This window comes from Typopeltis vanoorti, chromosome 5, assembly GCF_054136105.1.
Source record: "Typopeltis vanoorti isolate ZY-2024b chromosome 5, IOZ_Tvanoo_1.0, whole genome shotgun sequence".
NCBI classification, from domain to species: domain Eukaryota; kingdom Metazoa; phylum Arthropoda; class Arachnida; order Uropygi; family Thelyphonidae; genus Typopeltis; species Typopeltis vanoorti.
The window spans coordinates 161,754,999-161,777,225 of record NC_143553.1 but is presented as its reverse complement, the minus strand read 5'-3'; the positions used below and the strand labels follow the sequence as shown (position 1 = coordinate 161,777,225).

Here is a 22,227-nt window from a genome sequence, read left to right as displayed (position 1 = left end):
ATAAGTCCTTAGACTCCCTGGAGGTGTTATGTAATAATATATAGATCAAAAATACCACTATATATCCATCCATCCATCAGTGGCTTTAACAGGCACTTAAGCACCCATAGCCTTCAAGTGCCCTTGGACTTCTCAACCATAATACAAGGATAAGGCGGTTACCCCTATGCCTCTAAGTATTCTTGTCTGTAAATTGCATGTTTTTTACCACTATATATATACGTGTGTGTGTGCGTGCATGCATGTATTGTGATATCCTTGAACTTTGTGAAGGCATTGGATTAACGCATATCAAGTTCATGTACAAGCTGGAGAAGATGAGTAATAATTAACATATGTATTATGTCTGTTCATTGCTTTGTTCTGATGGCAAAGCTGCTGTTTTGTGAGATGAAAACCACAAAAAATTAGAGCTAGAGTTGTACTCAGTGGGAAAAACAGCATAGGGGTGAATTGTTCCAAAGAATAGAAGTGGATGGACAGAATGAAGGAGGATAATTAGAAGTTTGTTTGGTATGTTTGGAGTTGGCCAGTGGCTGCTGTGGTTCTTGAACATGGTTAGAAGAAAATGGAGGAATGGTAGTGGCCAATTCAGAGGAATTTGCATGAAAATAATCTATAGAAAAGGCACAGTATAGAAACAGAGCACCTATGGGAAAGCGACTAAAAGGAGTCTGTGAAGAAAGGGTCACTTATTTTATATCACCTTATTTTATACATCATCAAGAATTCTTAGGGAGGTGTTTCGGGTGCACATCCCAAATGTGAGAACAACACTGCAAGGTGGATCTGAGAGCATAAAGTATTAGGAATTGAGTGGAAGAGAAGTAATATTTTGAACGGAAAAGAACATGTTTTTAGAGGCAAAGGAGACTATGTATGTAATAGATTTGTGCCAAGATAAACTGGACATAAAAGTTAACCCAAGAAGAGAAAACTGATCTTGAAAAGAAATTGGTACATTATCAAAAGTAAGTGGGAGTGAGTAAGGATCTGTCAGGTAATAAGGCAGGCCTCAGTTTTTATGATATTGAAATTTACTAAGCTGTCTTCATCCCACTTGAGGATGTTGAGATCAGTATTTAAGCCATTGGTTATAGAAGATCTTGAGACTGCTATCATTTGAATATTACATGGTTTCTTCGATAAGGAAGAGGAATAAAGAGTACCGTCATCAGCATCTCTTCATTCTATACATCAGTGACCTTTTGACCAGTGAGGAAACTAGCAATCCAATTAGTGTGCAGAAGGGAGAGAAGCCATAAGATCGTAGCTTGTTCAGGAGTCGATGTAGACACTATCAAATGCCTTTGAAATATTGAGTGATAACATAGGTTTCTCCAAATCCTTTCATGGACTATGATACCAAAGGTGAGTGAGATTAGCAAGGAGTTAAGCTGTAGAACGAGAATTGTAGAATCCATGTTGGTGATCACTAATTAACTGATGAGTTTCCAGATGGAGAAGCAGCTGATTGTTGATAACCTTCTCCATCACTTTTGAAAGTACTAGGTGAAAGTAATGGAATGATAGTTAGATGGCTGAATTTGTCTCCCTTTTTACGTACAGGCTGGATGAAGGCCAGCTTTCATGCTGTGGGGATGCCAGTTGAATATGATAGCTATTATATAGGTAATACAGGAATGGATGTTAATTCTTGGGCACAAGGTTTGAGCACTTTTTCTTGAGCTTGCTGAACCTCTAAGGTTCTCTTCTGCATGTATCAACTTCTTCCATTCCTTTCCACCTTGGGCTCTTTCATTTCAGTCTACAGAGTTCATATAGTTCTTGATTATGTCTTCTCCATTCATCTGTGGTGCTATCCTTTACAGGTCCATAGACTTTTCTGTGGATGTTATTTTCTAAGATCTGTATTGCTTTTGCATCTCAGTCTGTTGTGCACCAGGTTTCTGCTCCATATAAAACAAGAGGCTAATGATTGTATTCTATCTTTCTGTTTTAACACTGCTTGATAGAATTTTGGAAGATAGTAAATAATGTAGTGAATGAAAAGATCTACTGGAGCATGTATTGTATCTTTTAGTTCTGTAATAATTTTTATTATCTAGAGTAATCAATGTTCTAAGATATTTGAAGGAGGTGGCACTTTTAAATTGTAGATTATCAATGGTAAACTGGTCATTTTCTGCTTGATTGTGATTTCTTCATACATTTAAATATTCAGTTTTATGTTGGTTGATTTGTAATCCTAGTTTTTCAACAGCAATTTCGAGTTTTGTAAATGTTGTTCTAACGTTTTCAGAATTTTCTGCAATCAGGCATATATCATCCACATATTCTAATATTACTTTTCTGTTTGTGTCACCTTTTACAGTTCTCAAACATATTTTCTAATGCTAAATTAAAATGATGGGCAATAAGGCGCTCATCTCCTTGCTTTAATCTTGTCTTAATATCAAAAGGTTCAGATCTAATTTCTAATTCCATTAATTAATACCATGCTTCGGCTGTTGGTGGTGAAAATTTTGATTAAACATATTATTTTATGAAGTATTCCTAGTTCATCTAATACCACCCCCCCTCAAAGGCCTTCTCTATGAATGCTATCATATGCTTTTCTAAAGTCTGTAAATAAAATACGGACCTGCAGATTATATTCCCTTTTTTTTCCTCTAGCATCTGTTTAAGTGTAAAGATTTGGTCAAATGTTGATTTATTTCTTTGGAATCCTGCTTGATATTCACCTATATTTTCTTCAGCATAAGGTAAAATTTTTTAGTATAATATTAGATAAAATTTTGTAGCCTGCTGACAGTGGCAAAATCCCCCTGTAATTTTCACATTCATTTTTGTTTCCCTTTTTATATACTGGAATGATTCTTTCCATTCTGTGAGCATCTCTTCTTTTTTCCCATATTAAATTTACCATCTTATGTACAAGTGGTTAATTCACTTCCCCTGTATTTAATAAGTTCAGCTACTATTTCATCCATACTACTTGGTGCCTTGTTGTCTTTGAGCTACTTTATATTTTTCTCTACTTCAGCTAGTGAAAGTTTAAATATTTCTGGGTGACAAGTACCATACATATTCTGTTTAAAAGACTCAGCAAGTTCATCACAATTTAGGGGTATGTTAAAATACTCTCTCCACTTATTTGCTATTTCATCTCTAGTGGCTAATATCCATGTGCTAAGGCTTAAGTGCTAGAAGGACATCATGTTGGAGGTTTAGTGAAGTAGTGACAGCACTAAGAAAAAATTTTAAATAATTTTAATGTTTCCAATATTTCATTCAGTTCACTGAGACATCTTCAGGGAGTACAAATAACACTTGTAACATACAAAGATAACACAATGAAACATGTGGCTATGACTGAAGTCCTATCTAGGTGGCGTGTTAATTGTCAATTGTCATTAATTAATTTGGGAAACATTAATTGTCAGAGGTCCTAATTTATATCCTAGGCTGCCTACTAGGCTAGGAAGTTTTTTGCACCCATATTTGATTAAATTTAGTTGATTTATGAGTTCCTGCAGATTCCAAAAATAGTTTTTCTTTTTTAAATTTACTGTGTTGTGTACTTTCTTCCAGAAAATGAAATTTAATTTTCTGGGAAAAAACCACCATGCTCCACAATTTTTCCAAGTGGAAAACTGTGAACGAGCATGGTGGTTTTCTTCCAGAAGATCGTGTGAGATCCAATACATGGTCTGCAAGACTAGATTAACCATACTCGTTATTGCAGGTGTAAGATTTGTGTTCATCTAAATGAATGGTGGCTGATCTACATGTCTGTCTAAAGTAAGCTAACTTGCAGGAACAGGATACTTTATATACTCCAGGCACTGAGAGAGGAAGGAGTTCATCTTTGGTAGAACAGGTAAGGGTAGCAAGTTTCCAATGGGGGCTTAAAAGCTGTGTAGAGGTCATACTTTTTTAAAGAGCTGGCTATTTTTTTTTCTGTGTACCCTGATGTAGGGGATAATGACATTTCTGAAGCAATGGCTGAGGACTGAGGGGGGGGGGTATTTTTTTTTATTTTTTTTATTTTATTTTTTTTATTTATTCTGTAAGTACTGTATTGGATAGGAAGGTGCTGTGAATATGGTTGAGTTCAGAGGTTCCACTGGAAAAAAATATTGTAGTTTCTATTGGTCAGAGTTTTAATGATGCCATATTGTTGGGAGGGGTAGTGGGAAAGTTTGTGAATGTATCTGCCTGCATGAGTAGGTTTCTGCAAACAGTAAAGAGAGGTTACCAATAGGTTATTAAGGTAAACTATTGTAATTTTCCCTTTCCATCGTAAATTGGATTCTTGGATGTAGGAAACTGATGAGGCTAGGGACTTGGGTGTGATGGACAGGGAGTTGAAGTTTAGACAGCATATTGTGAAGGTAACCAAAACAGTGCATCATGTTACATGATTGTTGAAGAACACACAAACAAGCAGGGTTAGAGGTTATTGTGGAATGCTCCCTATGAGAACAGATTGACAGTCTGTAGACTTTAAAAATCAGCTGATATGCAAAAAAGAGGAGACACGATAAAAGCATTTAAGTTATTAAAGGGATTTTACAGGATTGACACTGAAGATTTGTTTTTCAGTACATGGCAAGAAGGGAGAGAACAAGGGGGGGGGGGGTCACCAGTGGAACAGTGTGGTTAGCAAGGGTGTTAGAACCAGATTTTTTTGCTTGGAAGGTGGTGAATGAGTTGCCAGAGTGGTTGTGGGTGCTTCATTAGTGAATGAGTTTAAGAAGAGGTATGATAGCTATTGTGTAGCCAAATACAAGTTCCATAAACAAGCACATGAAAATATGACTTCACTTCAACCTTGGTATCACTTATGGGTCTGGTTCCCACTGATGGGAACTCATCAGTGGGAACATCAATAAAGATCGCAACCAGTCTGGGTAGTGACCCTTCCCATAATGCATAGTATTATACAAGTCCATAAGGATATACACTTTGCATTATGGGATACTAAGGCAAGCGATGTGAAGTCACTAGCCTCTATATATGAGCTGCCCAGTCATGAAGCTATTTCAGGCACAAAAGTGTAAGCAAACTTTTGTTTGCTTACACTTGGATAAAGGATTAAACCAGGAATATAATTTCTTGGCATCTTTAATTTATAGTATAACCAAGTGGAAAAACTTTCAACAGTAACTGCAAAGTCTCCACCTGGATGATACACCTTTGCAAAATCATTACTTAGTAGCTCAACTGTTTCTTCTTCTTCTCTTGCAAGAACTGTTCCAACAGAAACTGTCATTTCAAGCAGATGAAATCACTCCATTTCTTTCTATCCTCCCAAATTCTTCATTCATGAATGCTGAGTTCAGGTTTCTCTTTTTCTGGATGCATCCATCTTTTCCATAGTCTTCCTCCTGGTCTCTTCCCCTCAAATTTCATTTCATACGTTCTTCTTGGTATTCCTTCTAAGTTCATTCTCACATTGCTCTCGACATTTCAAAGGCATTTGATTGGATTTGGCACAGGGGGGATATTTAACAAACCAATATCATTTGGTCTGCCTTCCATACTCTGTAACTGAATCACCAACTTTCTCACTGGTCGCTCACTACATGTCATGGCAGATGCATTCCATCCCTCAGATTTCTCCACCAATGCAGGAGTAACCTAGAATTGTTTTTTCACCCCCACTCTCTTACTCTTGCATATAAATGACCTGCTCTCACAGACTTAAAATCTTATCCATAGATTTGCTGATGACAGTACACTCCATTACTCCTTTTCATTTGGCAAATGTTGTGGTGCTCAAGTATTAGAATCCTCAAGATCTACCACAACCAGTGACCTGAACTCAAATATAACTATATCCCAGTGGGGTAAGAACAACCTTGTAAATTTCAATACCATCAAAATTAAGATCTGCCTGATCTCTCGCAAGAAAGAGCCCACATCCCCCCCCCCTCCCCCCTTACCTTCAGTAATACTGAGATATCCAAACACAATTTCGCTTCTTTGACTTACCTACACCTCTGATCTTTCCTGGCACAACCACATTAACTATAGCTCTGCAACCACCAAAGAACTTGTAATTTTTTGCACAAGGCACCTTCAAACCCCACAGCTGCTAACTCTGTACAAATCCCAAATCTGCCCAGCCATGGAATGCTGCTCCCACATTTGGAGTAGTGCACACCAAAATCCTCTCTAAGATTACTCGATTCTATCCAGAAGAAGGCAATCTGCCTAATTAATGATCCCGCCCTCATATACCCACTTCAATCTCTTTCTTACAGGCATTCAGTTTCTGCCTTTGTGCTTCTTCTACAGATACTTTCATGGACAGTGATTTACTGAATTCCCCACTATTATTTTTCGCTCTCTTCCAAAATCATTAAAACAAAAGCCACTGCTAATCAACAACCTTTTGCAGTTCATTATGGAAGTCCCTGAACTAACTTCATTACCTCCTCTTTCATTCTACCTGCTTCTGTCCTTTGGAACACCCCCCTCTTCCCCACTCCGCCTTCCTCAAAGATTACAACCTTTAACTGTTCAAGCAAAATGTGAACAGATTTCTTCTTTCTTCTATTCCTTTTGCCCACACATGCAGCTAATGTGCTATAGATCTTGTGGCCTTTTGTGTGTGGATCAGATATTTAAAAAAAAAAAGTACTTCAAGAGAGTTCCCAACTACTTCAAGAGAGTTCATAAGCATTTCTTCAACACATTTTAGTCCTAAATTATTCCTAATATCCACACTTCTTATTCTGTCTTTCCTTGTTTTTGCTGACACTGTCCTTAAATCTTTCATTTCCACTGCTTTTATTCTATTCATATATCTCTTTTAGTTGGTGCCTGCTGTATAAGTCAAAATAGTCAGAAAGTAACTTTTGTTAATCGAAAGTCTCCACTTAAGTGGGACCTCGCTCTCAAAGTGGACTATGTACACTGTTAAAAAACAGTCTAACCTGGTGAATGAAATCCTCCTCATTTTAGAAAATATACATCTCAGATATTTGATGTTTTCACTACTTTTCAAATCTTGTTCATTGAGTTTACCACCATTAATGTTGGAAGTTCATGAGAAGTATGCTCTTTCCCCTAAATACAAATTATCTTCTCTCACTAACTTCAAATACTACCTAGTTTTGCAAATATCACATTATGACTCATCTTTTCACAAACCTGTTAGCATACAAACATTGAGCTTCAAGGCATTCTCCAGAAGTAACAGCAACTTGTCAACTTCTATATTAAGAAAACAAATCCTGTTTTCCTTCTCTCAAGAAAGATCTCGATCTTCCATGATTTTTCATAACACTTACATCTTGAGAAAAGATCAGATTTCTCCCTTGAGATGATTTCTCTAGTCTTTCCTGACACTAACATTACATATACCACCTCATAAGCCTCCAAAAGTCTGTTATTATTATTATTAAGAGAGACCTCCAGGAAATCAGACTCACTGAGGAAGGCCACATGTTACCCACAACCAAATGTCATACCTATTCGTGAATCTATTTACACTACCTGCAATGTCAGTCCATTCCAACAAACACCATTCTATGAGGGAACAATCTAGCTACCATTGACAGCATTCATTCTCAACCTCCAAGGATGTCCTCTCATCCTTTCCCCACCTTCCATAAAATAAATTCCATCTGCTTATATCCTGTATGACCCTTTTAAAAGTTTGTAAGTCTCAATCATATCATCCCTCTTTCTCCTGTTTGCTAGTGTCTGTAGTCTACAAATTCTCAATCAGCCTTCATAATCAGTATTCAGCAATCCTGATAGCATCTTTAACACTCTTCTTTGCACTCTCTGCACTTTATTAGAATCACTACAGAAAGAAGGAGACTACACATGCACACAATAGTCCAAGTGAGGTCTTATCAAGACCTTGTAAAGAGGCAAAATGACATCCTCATCTTTACATGTCAAAGTTCATTTCAGCATTGTAATTATCCTCTGAGTTGTATTTGCAATCTTTGCTATATGACCCTTGAACTTCTCATCTACTAAAACTCCAAGATCCCTAGCCTGATCAGTTTCTTCTAGCATAATCCAACCAGTATGACACTGGATATCTCATTAGACCAAAGTGCATGACTGTACATTTACTTAACACTGAACTAACAGCAATTTTCACATGACTACAGCAGTTCCAGCTTATTTAAATTATTCTGTAAGTACTCCATATTATCAGCAGTCCTGATTACCCTACTTATCTTTACATCATCAGAAAATAGCTGTGTGTCACATGTCAAATCCTTCCCAATGTCATTAATGTATAGACTGAATAACAATGGGCCAAGGACTGATCCCTGTGGTACACCACTGGCTACCTTAAATCTTACATCCTCCATACACTACTTTTTGATATGTGTCAGTTAAATTATCTGTTATCTGTTAGATTACTATGGTAACATTACCATCCTCTTATCCATGCCAATATTTTACAATTCGATCTCACATTCACAAATTCATGCAACAGTCTTTCATGCTGTATTCTGTCAAAAGCCTTAACAAAATCCAAAAATATCATGGTGTATCCATTTAGCACCTCTGTAGTGCAAATGGAAGAATAACAGTACACTGCACATAACTGGATAAGAACTGAGTTTGATTCTTGTCGTGACGAGAGTAATTTTTTATGGGCTTTTTCAACTGATAGTGAGTTAAACAATCTCATACCAGGGAAGCAGGATTTTTTCTTTTGAAAATTTGAGTTTTTCATCGTGCGCACACACACACACACACACACACACACACACACACACACACACACACACAATTTAAAGACAAGGAATATTAGTGGTAATGGTGCTGTGTGTTGATGGTAGTAGTTGGAGGATTAAGTGTGCCTTCCCACGAAGTCCTTGGACTCCTTGGAGATGTCACATAATAATTCTCCTTGTCTAACTCTATGGTAACACTATTATAGAATGTGAGCAAGTTTCTCAAACATGACTTTCCCTTAGTAAATCCATGCTATTCATTGCAAAGTATAGATTTTTCAACCTATTTCTGCATGCAAGCCATGATCAGCTTTACCAAAATCTTCACCCCAGCACCCCCAGAGATACATCAGTCTTTGCACCACCTCTGTGCAATGGGATTAACATACATTGTTTCTACTCCTGTGGAATCTTCCCTGTTCTGAGACTGAAATTATATAACCTGATAAAAGAAATAGTTTAGCAGAACACTCTTTAGGCATCCATAATACCCATCAGTGCCCTATTGCTGCATTCTTACCTAATAAAAATGTGAAAATAGGTGCACTGATGGGATATCAGTATGGATGCTAAAAGAATATTCTGCTAAACTGGCTCTTCCTTTTTTGTGCAACAGCTCTGGTACTAGCTCCTCCTCATACATCTCAGTTTCCTCATCCAATGAAGAGGTAACACAATAAGCATTATGTTATATGCACCAGGTTGATAGCATTTAGCAAAATAGACACTCGTTAGGTGAATAATCTCTTCTGCATCCATCACCCAGATACTATCTGAAGTCAGTAGAGTTATTCTTTTATATTCATTCTTTCTTTTACGTGTAGCATAACAAGAGAATTTTTCTGGGCTGTCTTAAGCTTGCAGAGCCAGTTTCTTTTCATACTTAGACTTTACTTTCCGTACAACAGTAATAACTCTTCTGGGATGTTAATTATTTTTTCATAATTGACATTATACTTATGCACACAATATTCCTTTCACACCTTGAGTTCCTTTTGCTGCCCACTTTCCTCTCAAGAGACACTATTTCTCAGCTGTACCTCTACTAATCTTAATGAAATCACATCTTGAAAATATATATTTTTCCTGCCTTCAACCTTTCCTATGTATATTTTCATATTGTTCTGCTAAACTAGCCTGTATAATTGTTCATTTCCTCTATCCCAGTAAAATCTGAACGTTGATCAATATCCATTAACAATCGGACTAATCTTCTTCCATTTTATCTATCTCTGTCCTCTGGACATCACATGTCCTAGATTTTGCAATCTATCATGTCTGGAGTTAATGAAAATAAAAGTTAGCACATATTATTATTATTATTCGTGACACCTCCAAGGAGTCCAAAGACTCACCGCGGGAGGACACCCACTATACAACTGTCTCTGTCTCCACCACTACTACCAATCATCTCCATCAACGCCATCTACTGCTGACCACCACAACTAGCATTTTTTGTCTGTAAATTGCGTGTGTTCTGAATGGCCGATTTGTCTGTATGAGGGATGAAAAACCAGAGTTTCTGGGAGAAAAAACTCTGCTACCTCCGTATGAGATCGGCTAACTCACCTTCAATTAAAAAAGTCCGCATAAAGATTCCACCCGTCACGACGAGAATCGAACTTAGGCCGATTCCAATCGAAGGGCGCAATGTACCATCGTTCTTCCAATTGCACTAAAGGCACAAATATCTTGCATAGGAGTCTGAATCCACATAGTTCTAGGTGTAACAATAATAAAATATCATCCACTGTGACAGAGCAGATTAGAGGAATGTAAACTAAATGCTTAATAAGAAGGGAAATAAAATGATATACAACTACATGAGAATCTTATCTAGTAGACTTTCTCTTTAATACAGTATATTAATTACTTTATACAAACTTCAGTCCTGTTAATATCATATGATGATAATTAAAGTGAAATGATATCTTACAAAATACAAGCACAATAGGGATGATCCCTTTTTCTTTTATTGTCATAAAAAAAAAGTACTTCAATTCATTAAGCACATTTAATTGTTACTGATGTTCTGTAATAACATGACTATCAGAATCAGATATACTAACTGGTACTGTAAAGGGTACAGTATTTTTAGGAAGGATACAAAGAAGAGGAGAGGAGGGATAGGAGAGACAAATAAAAGTAAGAATAAATATGAAAGAATAACTCTACTGAATGCAGATGGTGTGAAAGTGACAGATGCAGAAAAGGTTGTTCAACTAACTGGCGAAAGGATTTACACAAGATGGATGGCCTGCATTTGAACGGATTTGGTGTGCGGAGACTGGAAAAAGTGTTGCTGAATGAAGTGAAAATGGATGTGCAGAACCAGGGAAACTAGAACTACCAAGGAGGGGGGGGAGTGGATATGCAGACATCAGTGAGACAGTTGAGTGTAAGAATGTATATAATGTACCCAAGCCAGTACTAAGGACAAAAAATGAAAATGGGATATTTAGAATAACGCATCAAGATAGGGATGGGAGAAAGGGATCACTGCATTTCATGTATACTAATGCCAGGAATATTAGGAACAAGAAGGAAGAATTTTTGGCCTTGATTGGCTCTTCCTGGCCATAGGTTATTGGCATTAGTGAAACATGGCTGATGGAAGATGATATAGTTAGTGGGATAGAATGTGTAGGTTATAGTGTGTTTAGGAGGGGCAGAGAGAATAAAATGGGGGGAGAGGTATTATTATTATTATTCCTGATACCTCCAAGGAGTCCGAAGACTCATCGCAGGAGGACATCTTCAACTGTCTCTACACCTTACCTCTACTACGAATCAACGCCATCTACCGCCCACCTCCAACACCACCACAACTAGTAATTTTTGTCTGTAAATTGCGTGTGTTCTGAAGGGCCGATTTGTATGTATGCGGGATGAAAAACCCGAGTTTCTGGGAGAAAAAACCCTGCTACCTCCGTATGGGATCGGCTAACTCACCATCGATTGAAATCGACCAGATAAAGATTCCTCCCGTCGTGACGAGAATCGAACTTAGGCCTATTCCAATCGAAGGGCGTAATGTACCGTCGTTCTTCCAATTGCGCTACGGAGGCGCTATTGATGATAGCTGATGAACTGCAGCCAATGAGAATTGAAGTTATATCGCAGGATAGTGAAAAGAGCTCATTTGAGGCTATTTGGTGTGAGACTGAGACCGGCAGAATAAAATATACAGTTGGGTGCTGCTATAGACCAGGTGATGGAATAGATGGTGGAGATAGTATGCATAAACAAATTGATGAAGTGAGTGGAAGGAGGATAATTATTATGGGGGATTTCAACTATGGTAACATTGATTGGAAGGAGGAGAGGACACATGTGAGGAAGGAAATGGACTTTATTCAATTAAGGGATAACTATCTGAGACAGCACGTAATTGAAAATACTATGGGTGTGAGAGTGATTGACCTGGTAATAGCATCTGAGAATTTGACTGTAATGAATGTGACCATGTTGCCACCTATTGGTGAGAGTGATCATAAGGTCTTGACCTGGAAGGTAGCTAAAGGTGTGGAATTTTCGATTAAGACAGGGTATATGCGGAATTACCGTGCTGGCAAGTATGACAAGCTTAGGAGATTGCTTGGATCAGTGCCATGGCATGTACAACTGCAAGGGCTGGATGTCGATAGAGCATGGGAAGTGGTCAAGGAGCATTTAAAGGAGGTTATGGCTGATTGTATACCTAGGGTGCGAATAGTAAAACAAGTAGGGGTTAACTGGATGAATAACACCATTAAGCTTGAGCTGCAGAAAAAAAGAAACAACTGTGGAGGGAATTTAAAGAAAGGAGTGACCTGCAGGCACATGAATGGTATAAAGTGCAGGCCAGAAGGGTAACGAGTGTGGTAAAAAAAACAAAAGTGGATTATGAAAGGAAACTAGCTATACAAGCTAAAGAGAATCCCAAACAGTTATTTCAATATGCTGCAAGCAAGAAAAAAACTGTACACGGCAAAATGATTTTAAGGAATGATGATGGTAAGGAGGTCACGGAATCAGTCGATATAGTGGAGTTACTGAGCGAGCACTTTGCAAAAGTATATCATCCAGGTGGTGACATTGAAAAAATGTAGGAACCATTAGTTTATACGGGAATTGTGATGAATGAAGTGGAGGTGAATAGTCTATTACAGAACCTTAATGCGAATACATCTGTGGGATTGGATGGTATACCGGCACGGGTCTTGCATAAAGCGGCTAAGGAATTATCAGTGCCCTTGACCATGTTGTTTAATCTGAGTGTCGGGTCTGGTTTAGTCCCGAAGGCGTGGAAAGAGGGGAAAATAGTTTCACTGCATAAAGGATCCAAGACTACGGTTGAAATTTACCGACCGATCAGCATATCAGGAGTAGTTGTCAAGGTCTTGGAGAAAATATTCAAGGAATGGATTGATGAAAATGAGATACTGTACGGGGGACAGCATGGCTTTGTGAAGGGTAGATCATGCCTCAGTAATTTGCTCAAGTTTTATAAAGGTGACGGCTGAACTGGATAAGGGTAATGGGTTTACAATGATACTGCTGGACCTGACAAAGGCATTTGACAGGATACCACATGGAATTCTAATCCGTAAACTACAACATATGGAAATGGATATAGGGTTGGTGAGATGGATAGGTGGGTGGTTGATGGAGAGATATCAAAGAGTAGTTTATTCAGGAGTAGAGTCCAAAAGACAGCCTGTGACTAGTGGTGTGCCGCAGGGTTCTGTTCTTGGACCACTGCTGTTTAATTTGTTCATTAACGATATAGGGAAGGATCTAAGAGGAACAGTTCATTTGTTCGCTGATGATGCACAGTTGGGTAGGGTGATAATGAATGCAGAAGATGTCAAAATCTTGCAGGACGACTTGGATAGATTGGAGTTTTGGGCTATGGAGAATGGATGTCAATTTAATGTGACAAAATGTAAGGTTATGCATTTTGGGGTGAAAAGATTAGCGGCAGTATACCACATTGGTGGAACTGTACTCCAGGAGATTGACGAGGCCAGGGACTTGGGAGTGTTGATGGATAGGGAGATGAAGTTTAGGGAGCACATTGCAAAAGTAGCTAAATCAGCTCATCAACTGTCTTGGTTGTTGAAAAATACCTTGACGAGCAGAGACAAGCAAGTTATTGTACTTCTGTACCGAGCCTTGATAAGACCTCATCTCGACTACTGTGCCCAGATTCAGTCACCTAGGTTCCTTCTTGATGGGGAGGAGGTGGAGAGGATGCAGAGGCGAGTGAGTAAGATGATAGCGAGTCTATGGAATGAACCACGTGACAGGTTGAAGATTTGTGGGTTGCAGAAATTAGTTGATAGGCGGAAGAGGAGAGATATGATTGAGACGTTCAAATTGCTAAAGGGTTCCTATAGGATTAATTCAGAGGATATTTTTGAGATCAGGACTGGTGGTGAGAGAACTAGAGGACACCTATGGAAGCTGGGCAAGAGTGTGGTTACCAGGGGTGTTAGAGCTGGGTTCTTTACTTTTAAAGTGGATAATGAGTGGAATAAGCTGCCAGAGTCTGTTGTGGGTGCTATGACAGTGAGTGAGTTCAAGGCAAGGTATGATAGATACTGTGAGAATGTCGTATAGTTGTATGGACATGATGTTTAGGGCCTCCCTCGATGAGTCTAAGGACTTCCTGGAGTCGCCCGTAATAATAATAATAACTAATGAGTGCCCATTTTGCTAGAAGCTATCAACCTGGTGTATGCAACATCAATTTATTTTCACTGCTACCGCTTCACTGGATGAAGAAATCAGTTGTATGAGAAGGAGGTATTAGAGCTATTGCACAAATTGAATATAAATTCAGAAATAAGGATTGATGGAATATTGGCACAGGTGCTAAAAGAGTGTTCAGCTGAACTGGCTGTTCCTTTAACTACGCTACATAATTTGAGTCTCAGAAAGGGAAGATTCCATAGGAGTGGAGAGAATGTATCGTAACCCCATTGCACAAATGTATCCAACTATCGACCAACCAGAATCTCAGGAGTGGTTGTGAAGATTTTGGAAAAGTTGGTCAGGGCTTGCATTCAAAAATGGGAAGGTCATGTTTTATCAACTTGATCACGTTCTTTAATAATGTTATTACTGAGTTAGACAAGGGGAATGAATACACCAAAATAATTTTGGATTTTGCTAAGGCTTTTGACAGAATACAGCATGGAAGACTGTTGCATAAAAATAGAGAATATGCGTTTCAATTATAAAATATCACGATGGATAACAGGATGGCTGACTGACAGATATCAAAAAAGTGCTATTATACAGGGGATGCAAGTCTGCAAGATTTAAGGTAACCAGTGGTTTACCACAAGGATCACTCCTCAGCTCACTGTTATTCAATCTGTAATTAATGACATCGGGAATGCAAAGATTGGTAGGGTTATCAGAAATGCAGATGATATGCAGTTCTTGCAGAATGATTCGAGTAGGCTGGAATTGTGGGAATAGGAAAATGGATGTCAGTTCAATGTCAGTAAATGTAAAGTCATGCACTTTGGCATGATTAGAGATCCAATGTCGTATTATATTGGTGGGCTTATGCTAGAATAAACTGATGAGGCTAGGGATCTTGGAGTGTTACTAGATAGGAAGTTGAAGTTCAGGGACCATGTAGCAAAGATTGCAAATACAACTCAAAAGAGAATTGCACTGCTGAAATAAACTTTCATATGTAAACTTAAAGATGCCATTTTGTCTCTTTACAAGGCCCTGATAAGACCTCACTTGGACTACTGTGCACAGATCTGTTCTTCTAGTTTCTGTTGTGATTCTGATAGTGGAGAGAGAGAGTGAAAGGAGAGTAAAAATGGTATCAGGATTGTGAAATACTGATTATAAAAACAGATTGAGAATTTGTGATTGCACACATTACGAAACAGAAGATAGATGGGTGATATGATTGAGACTTACAGTTAATGGAATTTTTTATTTTATGGAGGGTTGGAAAAGGCAAGAGAGCAACTTTGGAAACTGAAAATGAATACCACTATGAAGGGAATGAGATCTAGATTTTTGCTTATAGAGTGGTGTGATTGGAGGACTGATGGACAGTGTGAATGAATTCAAGAACAAGTATGATATAGCTGGTGCATGTATTATATCACCTCCCTCGATGAGTCTCTGACTTCTGGAAGTCTCTCGTAATAATAATAAATAGCGCCTCTGTAGCACAACTGGAAGGGCAGTGGTATATTGCATCTTTCAATTGAAAAAGGCCTAAGTTCGATTCTCATCATTACGAGAGGAATTTTATATAGAATTTTTCATTTGAAGGTGCATTAGCTGATGTCATATGGAGGTAGTAGGGTTTCCCCCTCCCAGAAACTCGAATTTTTCATTCCGCATACAGGCAAATCACTTCAGAACACACAATTTACAGATGAAAAGTGGTGTTGATGGTGGATGACGATTGTATGTATTGAGAAGACTGTGTGTAGCAGAGTGGAGTGTCCTCCCATGATGAGTCCTTGGAGGTGTCATGTAATAATAATAATTCAAACCCATAAAATAAACAACTCACAGGTTTGCTCAAGTGTATCATCAACTGAAAGCAAAAAAAATTATGAACTGCCTATAAGGAAGATGCTGCTTAAGTGAGTGGACTGGAAATATCAGTTTTTGTGGATAATTTTAGAGATGAAGTTGTTATTGTTGAACTGACAAAACTACACACCAGCTGCCATAAATATATCATTAAGAATATTTATGTACTTTTCAAGAGTACATTCAATATGTAAAATGGGTAGAACAATTTCATTCTTGAATCATAACCTTTCGCTCTACCAATCAGAAGCTCTACCAATGAGTATTCTGGCAGAGGCTCTACCAGTCATCCAACCTTTGCCAGCAAAGGATGGGCAATTGGTAGAGCCTCTGCTACTAATGGCTCAGCAAAAAGTTACGCAAGTTTGAGCGCTGTTAGTAGTTGGAAGGGAATCAATCGTTCGATGCTGTTGGCACACTCTCCCTCGATGAGTCTTTGGACTCCCTGGAGGTGTCACATAATAATAATAATAGCAAACATAACAGAACCATCTTATTATTAACTGTACAGCGGTCTGGTGATGACAATAACAAAAATCTTCTGTCAGCCACTTACCTCCATATTATTTAACCCAGAATTACTGCATAGCAGCCACACTGCCATTGAAAATCTCAGTGAACATTAGATATTAACATAAATGAGGCATTATACATCAGGAATGCATTTTTATTTAACTATTTATTCAACTTAAACCTGAAAAATTTTCTTGATTATGAAAGATGTTTTATTCAATCTCATTACAGCATATTCTATATAAATATACATTCATACTGACTGGCCTACCGTAGCATTATGCAGGATAATACTAACTCGCCTCCAACTGTCGAGATTTTTCATTGGAATGTTATTCAAATGATCAATGTATAATATATACTTTCAATATTCAGGCAATAACAATCAGGGAAAAGAACAAGCAGCTATAGTATTTAACACTAAATACAAGGATAATCTTGAATGGTAGGCAATATCAAGTAGAATGATGTGGGCTAATACCAGAATGGGGAACTGGACAATGAGATTTATTTATGCTGATTGTCCCCACAAAAGGTTCTACTAGGGAAGAAATGGAATAATTTTTTGAAGCGCTAAGAGAAGGCAGTTGGCTCAATGAAAAAGTAAAAGTTAGTCCTCGTTGGAGATGTAAATACCAGAGTAAGAAATAATTACCAGACAAATAGAAATGTTCTAGAAAATTTGGAGAAATGAGCAAAACTAATAATAATAATAGCAAGTACTTGCTGAATTTCTGTTAAGAACATGAACTAGTTATTACTAACACCATGCTACTTAAAAATGTGTACAAATTAACATGGAGGGAAGATATAAGAATACAAAAGTTTCATTGATTATATTATTGTTGATAGCAATGTTTTCCCACTGGTTAAGGATCCAAGATATGAAATAGGAAGTTATCATTATTTAGTTTTGAGCAGGATAAAAGTGAATTTCATATTAAAAAGAAGAGTATGTGTAAGAAAGAGCTTTAAAATGACTCAGAGTTGAGCAGCTTTCAGGATTTTGGAGGTAGACTGTAGATTTAAAGATGCAAACATCATTCAAGAAAAAATGAAAACATTTGAACACAAGAACTGAATTGGAGATTCAGTGGCAAACCAAGAAGAAAACATTGATTGATTCAGCCGGAGATGAATTCAGCAGGTGAGGTTGTCTGCAAGGATAGAAAAAGAAAAGAAGCAGTTGAGGAAAAGAAGAAGAAAGCATATCAAAAGTTCCCTAGCAAGTAAATCAATTGTGCTATTAGAGAATAGAAAGAAAAATATAAGAATGCAAAATAATGTATAAAACTAACTAAACAAAAGTCATGGGAAGATTTTGGTTAGAAATAGAGGAAAGAATAATACTGTAAAAGGAATAAGAGATGATAAAGGTGACATAAAAACTGAAGGTAAGGATATCCTAGAAGTGTGGAGTATTTACTTTGAGAGACTGTTAAACAAAACAAGCAGTGACAGAACCATATTAGAATATTTTCGAGAGGAATGAGGAGTACATATCAACACTTTAGTTAGAAAAAGCCATCAAAAACATGAAAAGTGGAAAGGCAGCTGAAGATGATATTCAACCAGAAATGTTTAAGTATGGAGGTGTAAAAGTTATACAGTGGCTGCACTACATAATTCTGAAGGCCTGGTCAGAGGGTTGAATTCTGGATGATTGGAGCAGAGCTCTCATAGTACATCTATAAAAAGGTAAACAAGAGAGAAATACAGAAGTATTTCCCTAATGGGTATTCCTGGTAAGATTTATCCATGTATATTTGAGAAACAGCTAAGAAAAATTGTACAAGGAAAGCTTGGTGAAACACAAGCCTGATTCAGGCAAAAATAGAGGTTGACAGGATCAGATTATCAATTTAACAGAAACAGTTCAGAAATCCTGGGAATATAACAAATATTTTTATTTAAGATTCATTGATTTGTAAAAAAGCATATGACAATGTGCCAAGAGGAAACTCTTTAGAACATGACAGTTATATGGTGTAAATGGGGCATTATATTGAGCAATACACAGTCTCTATTTGAGCTTTAGGTAACTCGGCTGTTAGAATTAAATAAGGAGATACAGGAAGATATTTTGATGTTAAATCAGGTGTACGATAAGAGTGAGCATTATCTCCACTGTTCATTATCTGTGTGGATCACATTATGAAGGAAAGTGGTATTAAATGTGATATCAAAATTGGCAATGTCAATCTGCTCTACTTTATGCAGATGAAGTTACACTTCTGAATAAATCCAGTATAAGTCTGCAAGATTTTCTGACTAAATCTTGCAGACTTATACTGGACTAATACAGCAATAAAAAGACAAAGACGATGAAAATAGGCAGAAACATTGAAAACATCAACCTGTATTCTAAACGATGAACTTATAGAACAAGTAAAACATTTCGGCTGTTTATTTTAGTGAAAATGGCAAATTAAATTTGGAAATAGACAGCAGAATTAGTACAGCTGATATGGAATAAGAAGGAAATTAGTCAAAACACTAAATTAACTGTATACAAGACACTGTTCAAATGATCCTCAGATCCACAGTATTAACTTGTGGATCTGAGGGCTGGGTTACAAATAAAACACCTGATCAAACACTGAAGACCACAGATATGAGAGTTCTGAGAAAGATTAGTGGAGTAAACAGATGGCATCAATGGCAGTATCACATTAAAAATGAGGATATTAGGAAAGAACTTGCATTGTTACATTCAGTAACATGTTAAAAGAGTTAATGTCAGAGGGAATAATCACATAAACAGAGTGAGAGAGGAAAGATTAGCAAAACAAGCGTTCTTTGTCAGGTTCCCAAGAAAATGACCCACAGTAAGCCCAAGATGTCAGTGGACTGATACAGTATAAGGTGCCTTAGAAGACAGAAAAATATAAGATCTCATAATAATGGAGTCTTGACAGATAACAGATTAAGTTGGAGGAAAATTATTAATCAGAAGTTAGTCATGATGTAACTTGTTTCATGTAATACTATTATAATATCCCAGAATGAGATGGGGGGGGGGGATAGAACAAGGTGCCATTGCTTGAAGCTATATAAAGAGGGGGTGAGCAGAGGGATGAGGAGCAGGTTCTTTGCATGGAGAGTGGTTGGCAAGTGGAATGCATTGCCTGAGTGTTTTGTGAATATAGACACAAATCAGTTTAAGGTATACCTTAAACTGATTTGTGTCAACCATACCTTAAACTAAATCATTTTAAGGTACGGTTGGATGAGCATTGTGCATTAGTGTGAACCTCCCAAGATGAGTCTCTGACTCCATGGAGGTCAGATGTTAATAATAATAACAATATCCTGAGGTACATATCAGGAATTTGATGATGATGAATATTTATGGTCTTTGCAAGAGAAGAGCAAAAAATGAGTAAGATCATTTCATTTTGGAATCATACGAGAACCATCTTATTATTAACTATATGGAGGTCTGGTGGTGGTGGTGATGATAATGATAATAATAATAAAATCTGTCAACTATATATTATTTAATCCAGAAGTACTACATGGCAGCAACACCTCCATCGAAGCTCCCTAATATTAGATATTAGCATAAATGAGGCATTATATATCAGGAATTTGTTTTTCTTTAAGCATTTATTCAGCTCAATCCAAAAAAATAAAATAATTACCTGGTTGGGTTGTGAATGATGTTTTATTCAATTTCATTACAGCATATTCACTTATTCACTATAAATACACATTCATACTAACTAATCTACTCAGTATGATGCAGAGTAATATTAACTCACCTCCAACAATCGAGATTTTTCATATTAAATGTGAATATGGAATGTAATTCAGATAATCAACGTATTATATAAGCTTTCAATATTCAGTTTATACCTACTCTTTCTGAATAGAAACGAAAAAAGTTCTCTAATTCATTCCAATGTGAATAAGATTTTTTTTAAAAAAAACCTTAATGCAATCACATTACTTCCTCATGCTTTCAATGTCATAAACGATTACAAACGAATGAAAACTGAGTGACAAAGGAATATCGAATGCCCAAAATACAATCGGCTGCTGTACTTGTTACCCAATGTTTAGCATGAAAATAAGACAGCTCACTACCTTTAGTTATAATCATTTGAAATATACGTGTGCTTGGTGTGTTTATATTCCTAGGTATATAATTAAAACACTATATTTACGCACCAATCTATGCAGTAATTATTTTATTATAGAAATTTAGCTTGAAAAAGACACATAACGTAGCACAATTATAATTTTATCACTTTTCAAAACCCATTTCGAATACTTTTACTTACTAGTTTTGTGTCACATAAAAAGATCATCAATATCTATTTTTGATCAGTGACTTGCAGTTTTAATTTTTCTTTACTAATACAATTATTATTTTCTACATTGAGCAGTCTCCAAATCACTAACCGTGTATTTTTTTGAAGAACGCATTGCATATAAAAACTATTAAAGGGACCTTTAAATCATCAGTACTTCGATCAATATGGTTATTTCTTTTTAAAAAGGTTCACACTGAACGCCACTTTCTTATTTATCCAAAGCAGTCAAGTTGAATACAAATTTTTTCAATAAAGGAAACGAGCACCATTCACTACGCATTGCTTAATTGCACAAATAACAAGGTAAAACGTATTCCATCTTCTCTATTGCGTCAAACACTTGCATGATGACAACTCCGTCTTCCCCACTCTCCAGATAGGACCGCATAAAATTCAGAATGTGATTCACGACCAACTCCGTTCACATGGAAAAACCTCCAGAAAAATAACAGCAAATAATTTGAATTAATAAATAAGTTTCTGAATACTCTAAAATATTAGAATTTTAGAAAAGTTACAATATATAACAGTTAAATGCAATGTGTACTGTATTACGTTATCACTCAGTGTTTTCTTATACTTAACTATATAAGAAAATATGAAAATTAGTTTGTATTTCTGCTGTTTGCAAAGCAGGGACATAGCTGAGAGAAATAAGAGTGCTGCGAAGATTATGATACTATCCCCTAAAACTTTAATGCGCCAACAATTATATTATTATTCTCATATAGGAAAATACTTAATATAAAATACTAATATTACAAGCTTCCACCTTCCTGCCTACCCTCTAAAAAATTGCTATATGAATTTCCTGTCTCCCTCCCGTTCTCTCTTAAAAAAAGTTTCGGATTATTCTTTTGAACTCGCCAACAAGAAACTGACTATACTCTTCTTTCTAAAAGCATTATATACTGATAAAGAAAACTAATCTGGACCGAATTTTAAGTTCATTGGAAGTGTCCTATTTTTTCGCTCCACAATTTTACACATTTATAAATATGATAATTCTATTTAAATGAGTATGTGATATTTATTATTTAAGTATGTTAAAAAAGAACTTTATATTATAAATTTAAAACTTTAAAATTATTACATTAGAAATGACTAGATCTTTTTTTTTCAAAATCCTACACTAATAGAAAACATAT

General features: G+C 36.7%; 1 protein-coding gene across 2 annotated transcripts in view; it reads right to left on the bottom strand.

Moving 5' to 3' along the window:
* Positions 1-21,464, bottom strand: part of LOC150107013 (DDB1- and CUL4-associated factor 8-like) — a 263,903-nt gene extending 242,439 nt beyond the window's left edge. Inside the window, exon 1 of one of the 2 annotated variants that reach the window (XM_090393388.1) lies at positions 21,168-21,464. In XM_090393388.1, the coding sequence (XP_090249514.1) occupies positions 21,168-21,196 (29 nt within the window). In that variant the 5' untranslated portion in view covers positions 21,197-21,464. Of the gene's footprint in view, positions 1-21,046 lie in introns of both variants that reach the window. The other variant, XM_090393389.1, reaches the window with a different exon arrangement.
* Between the last annotated feature and the right edge of the window lie 763 nt (positions 21,465-22,227).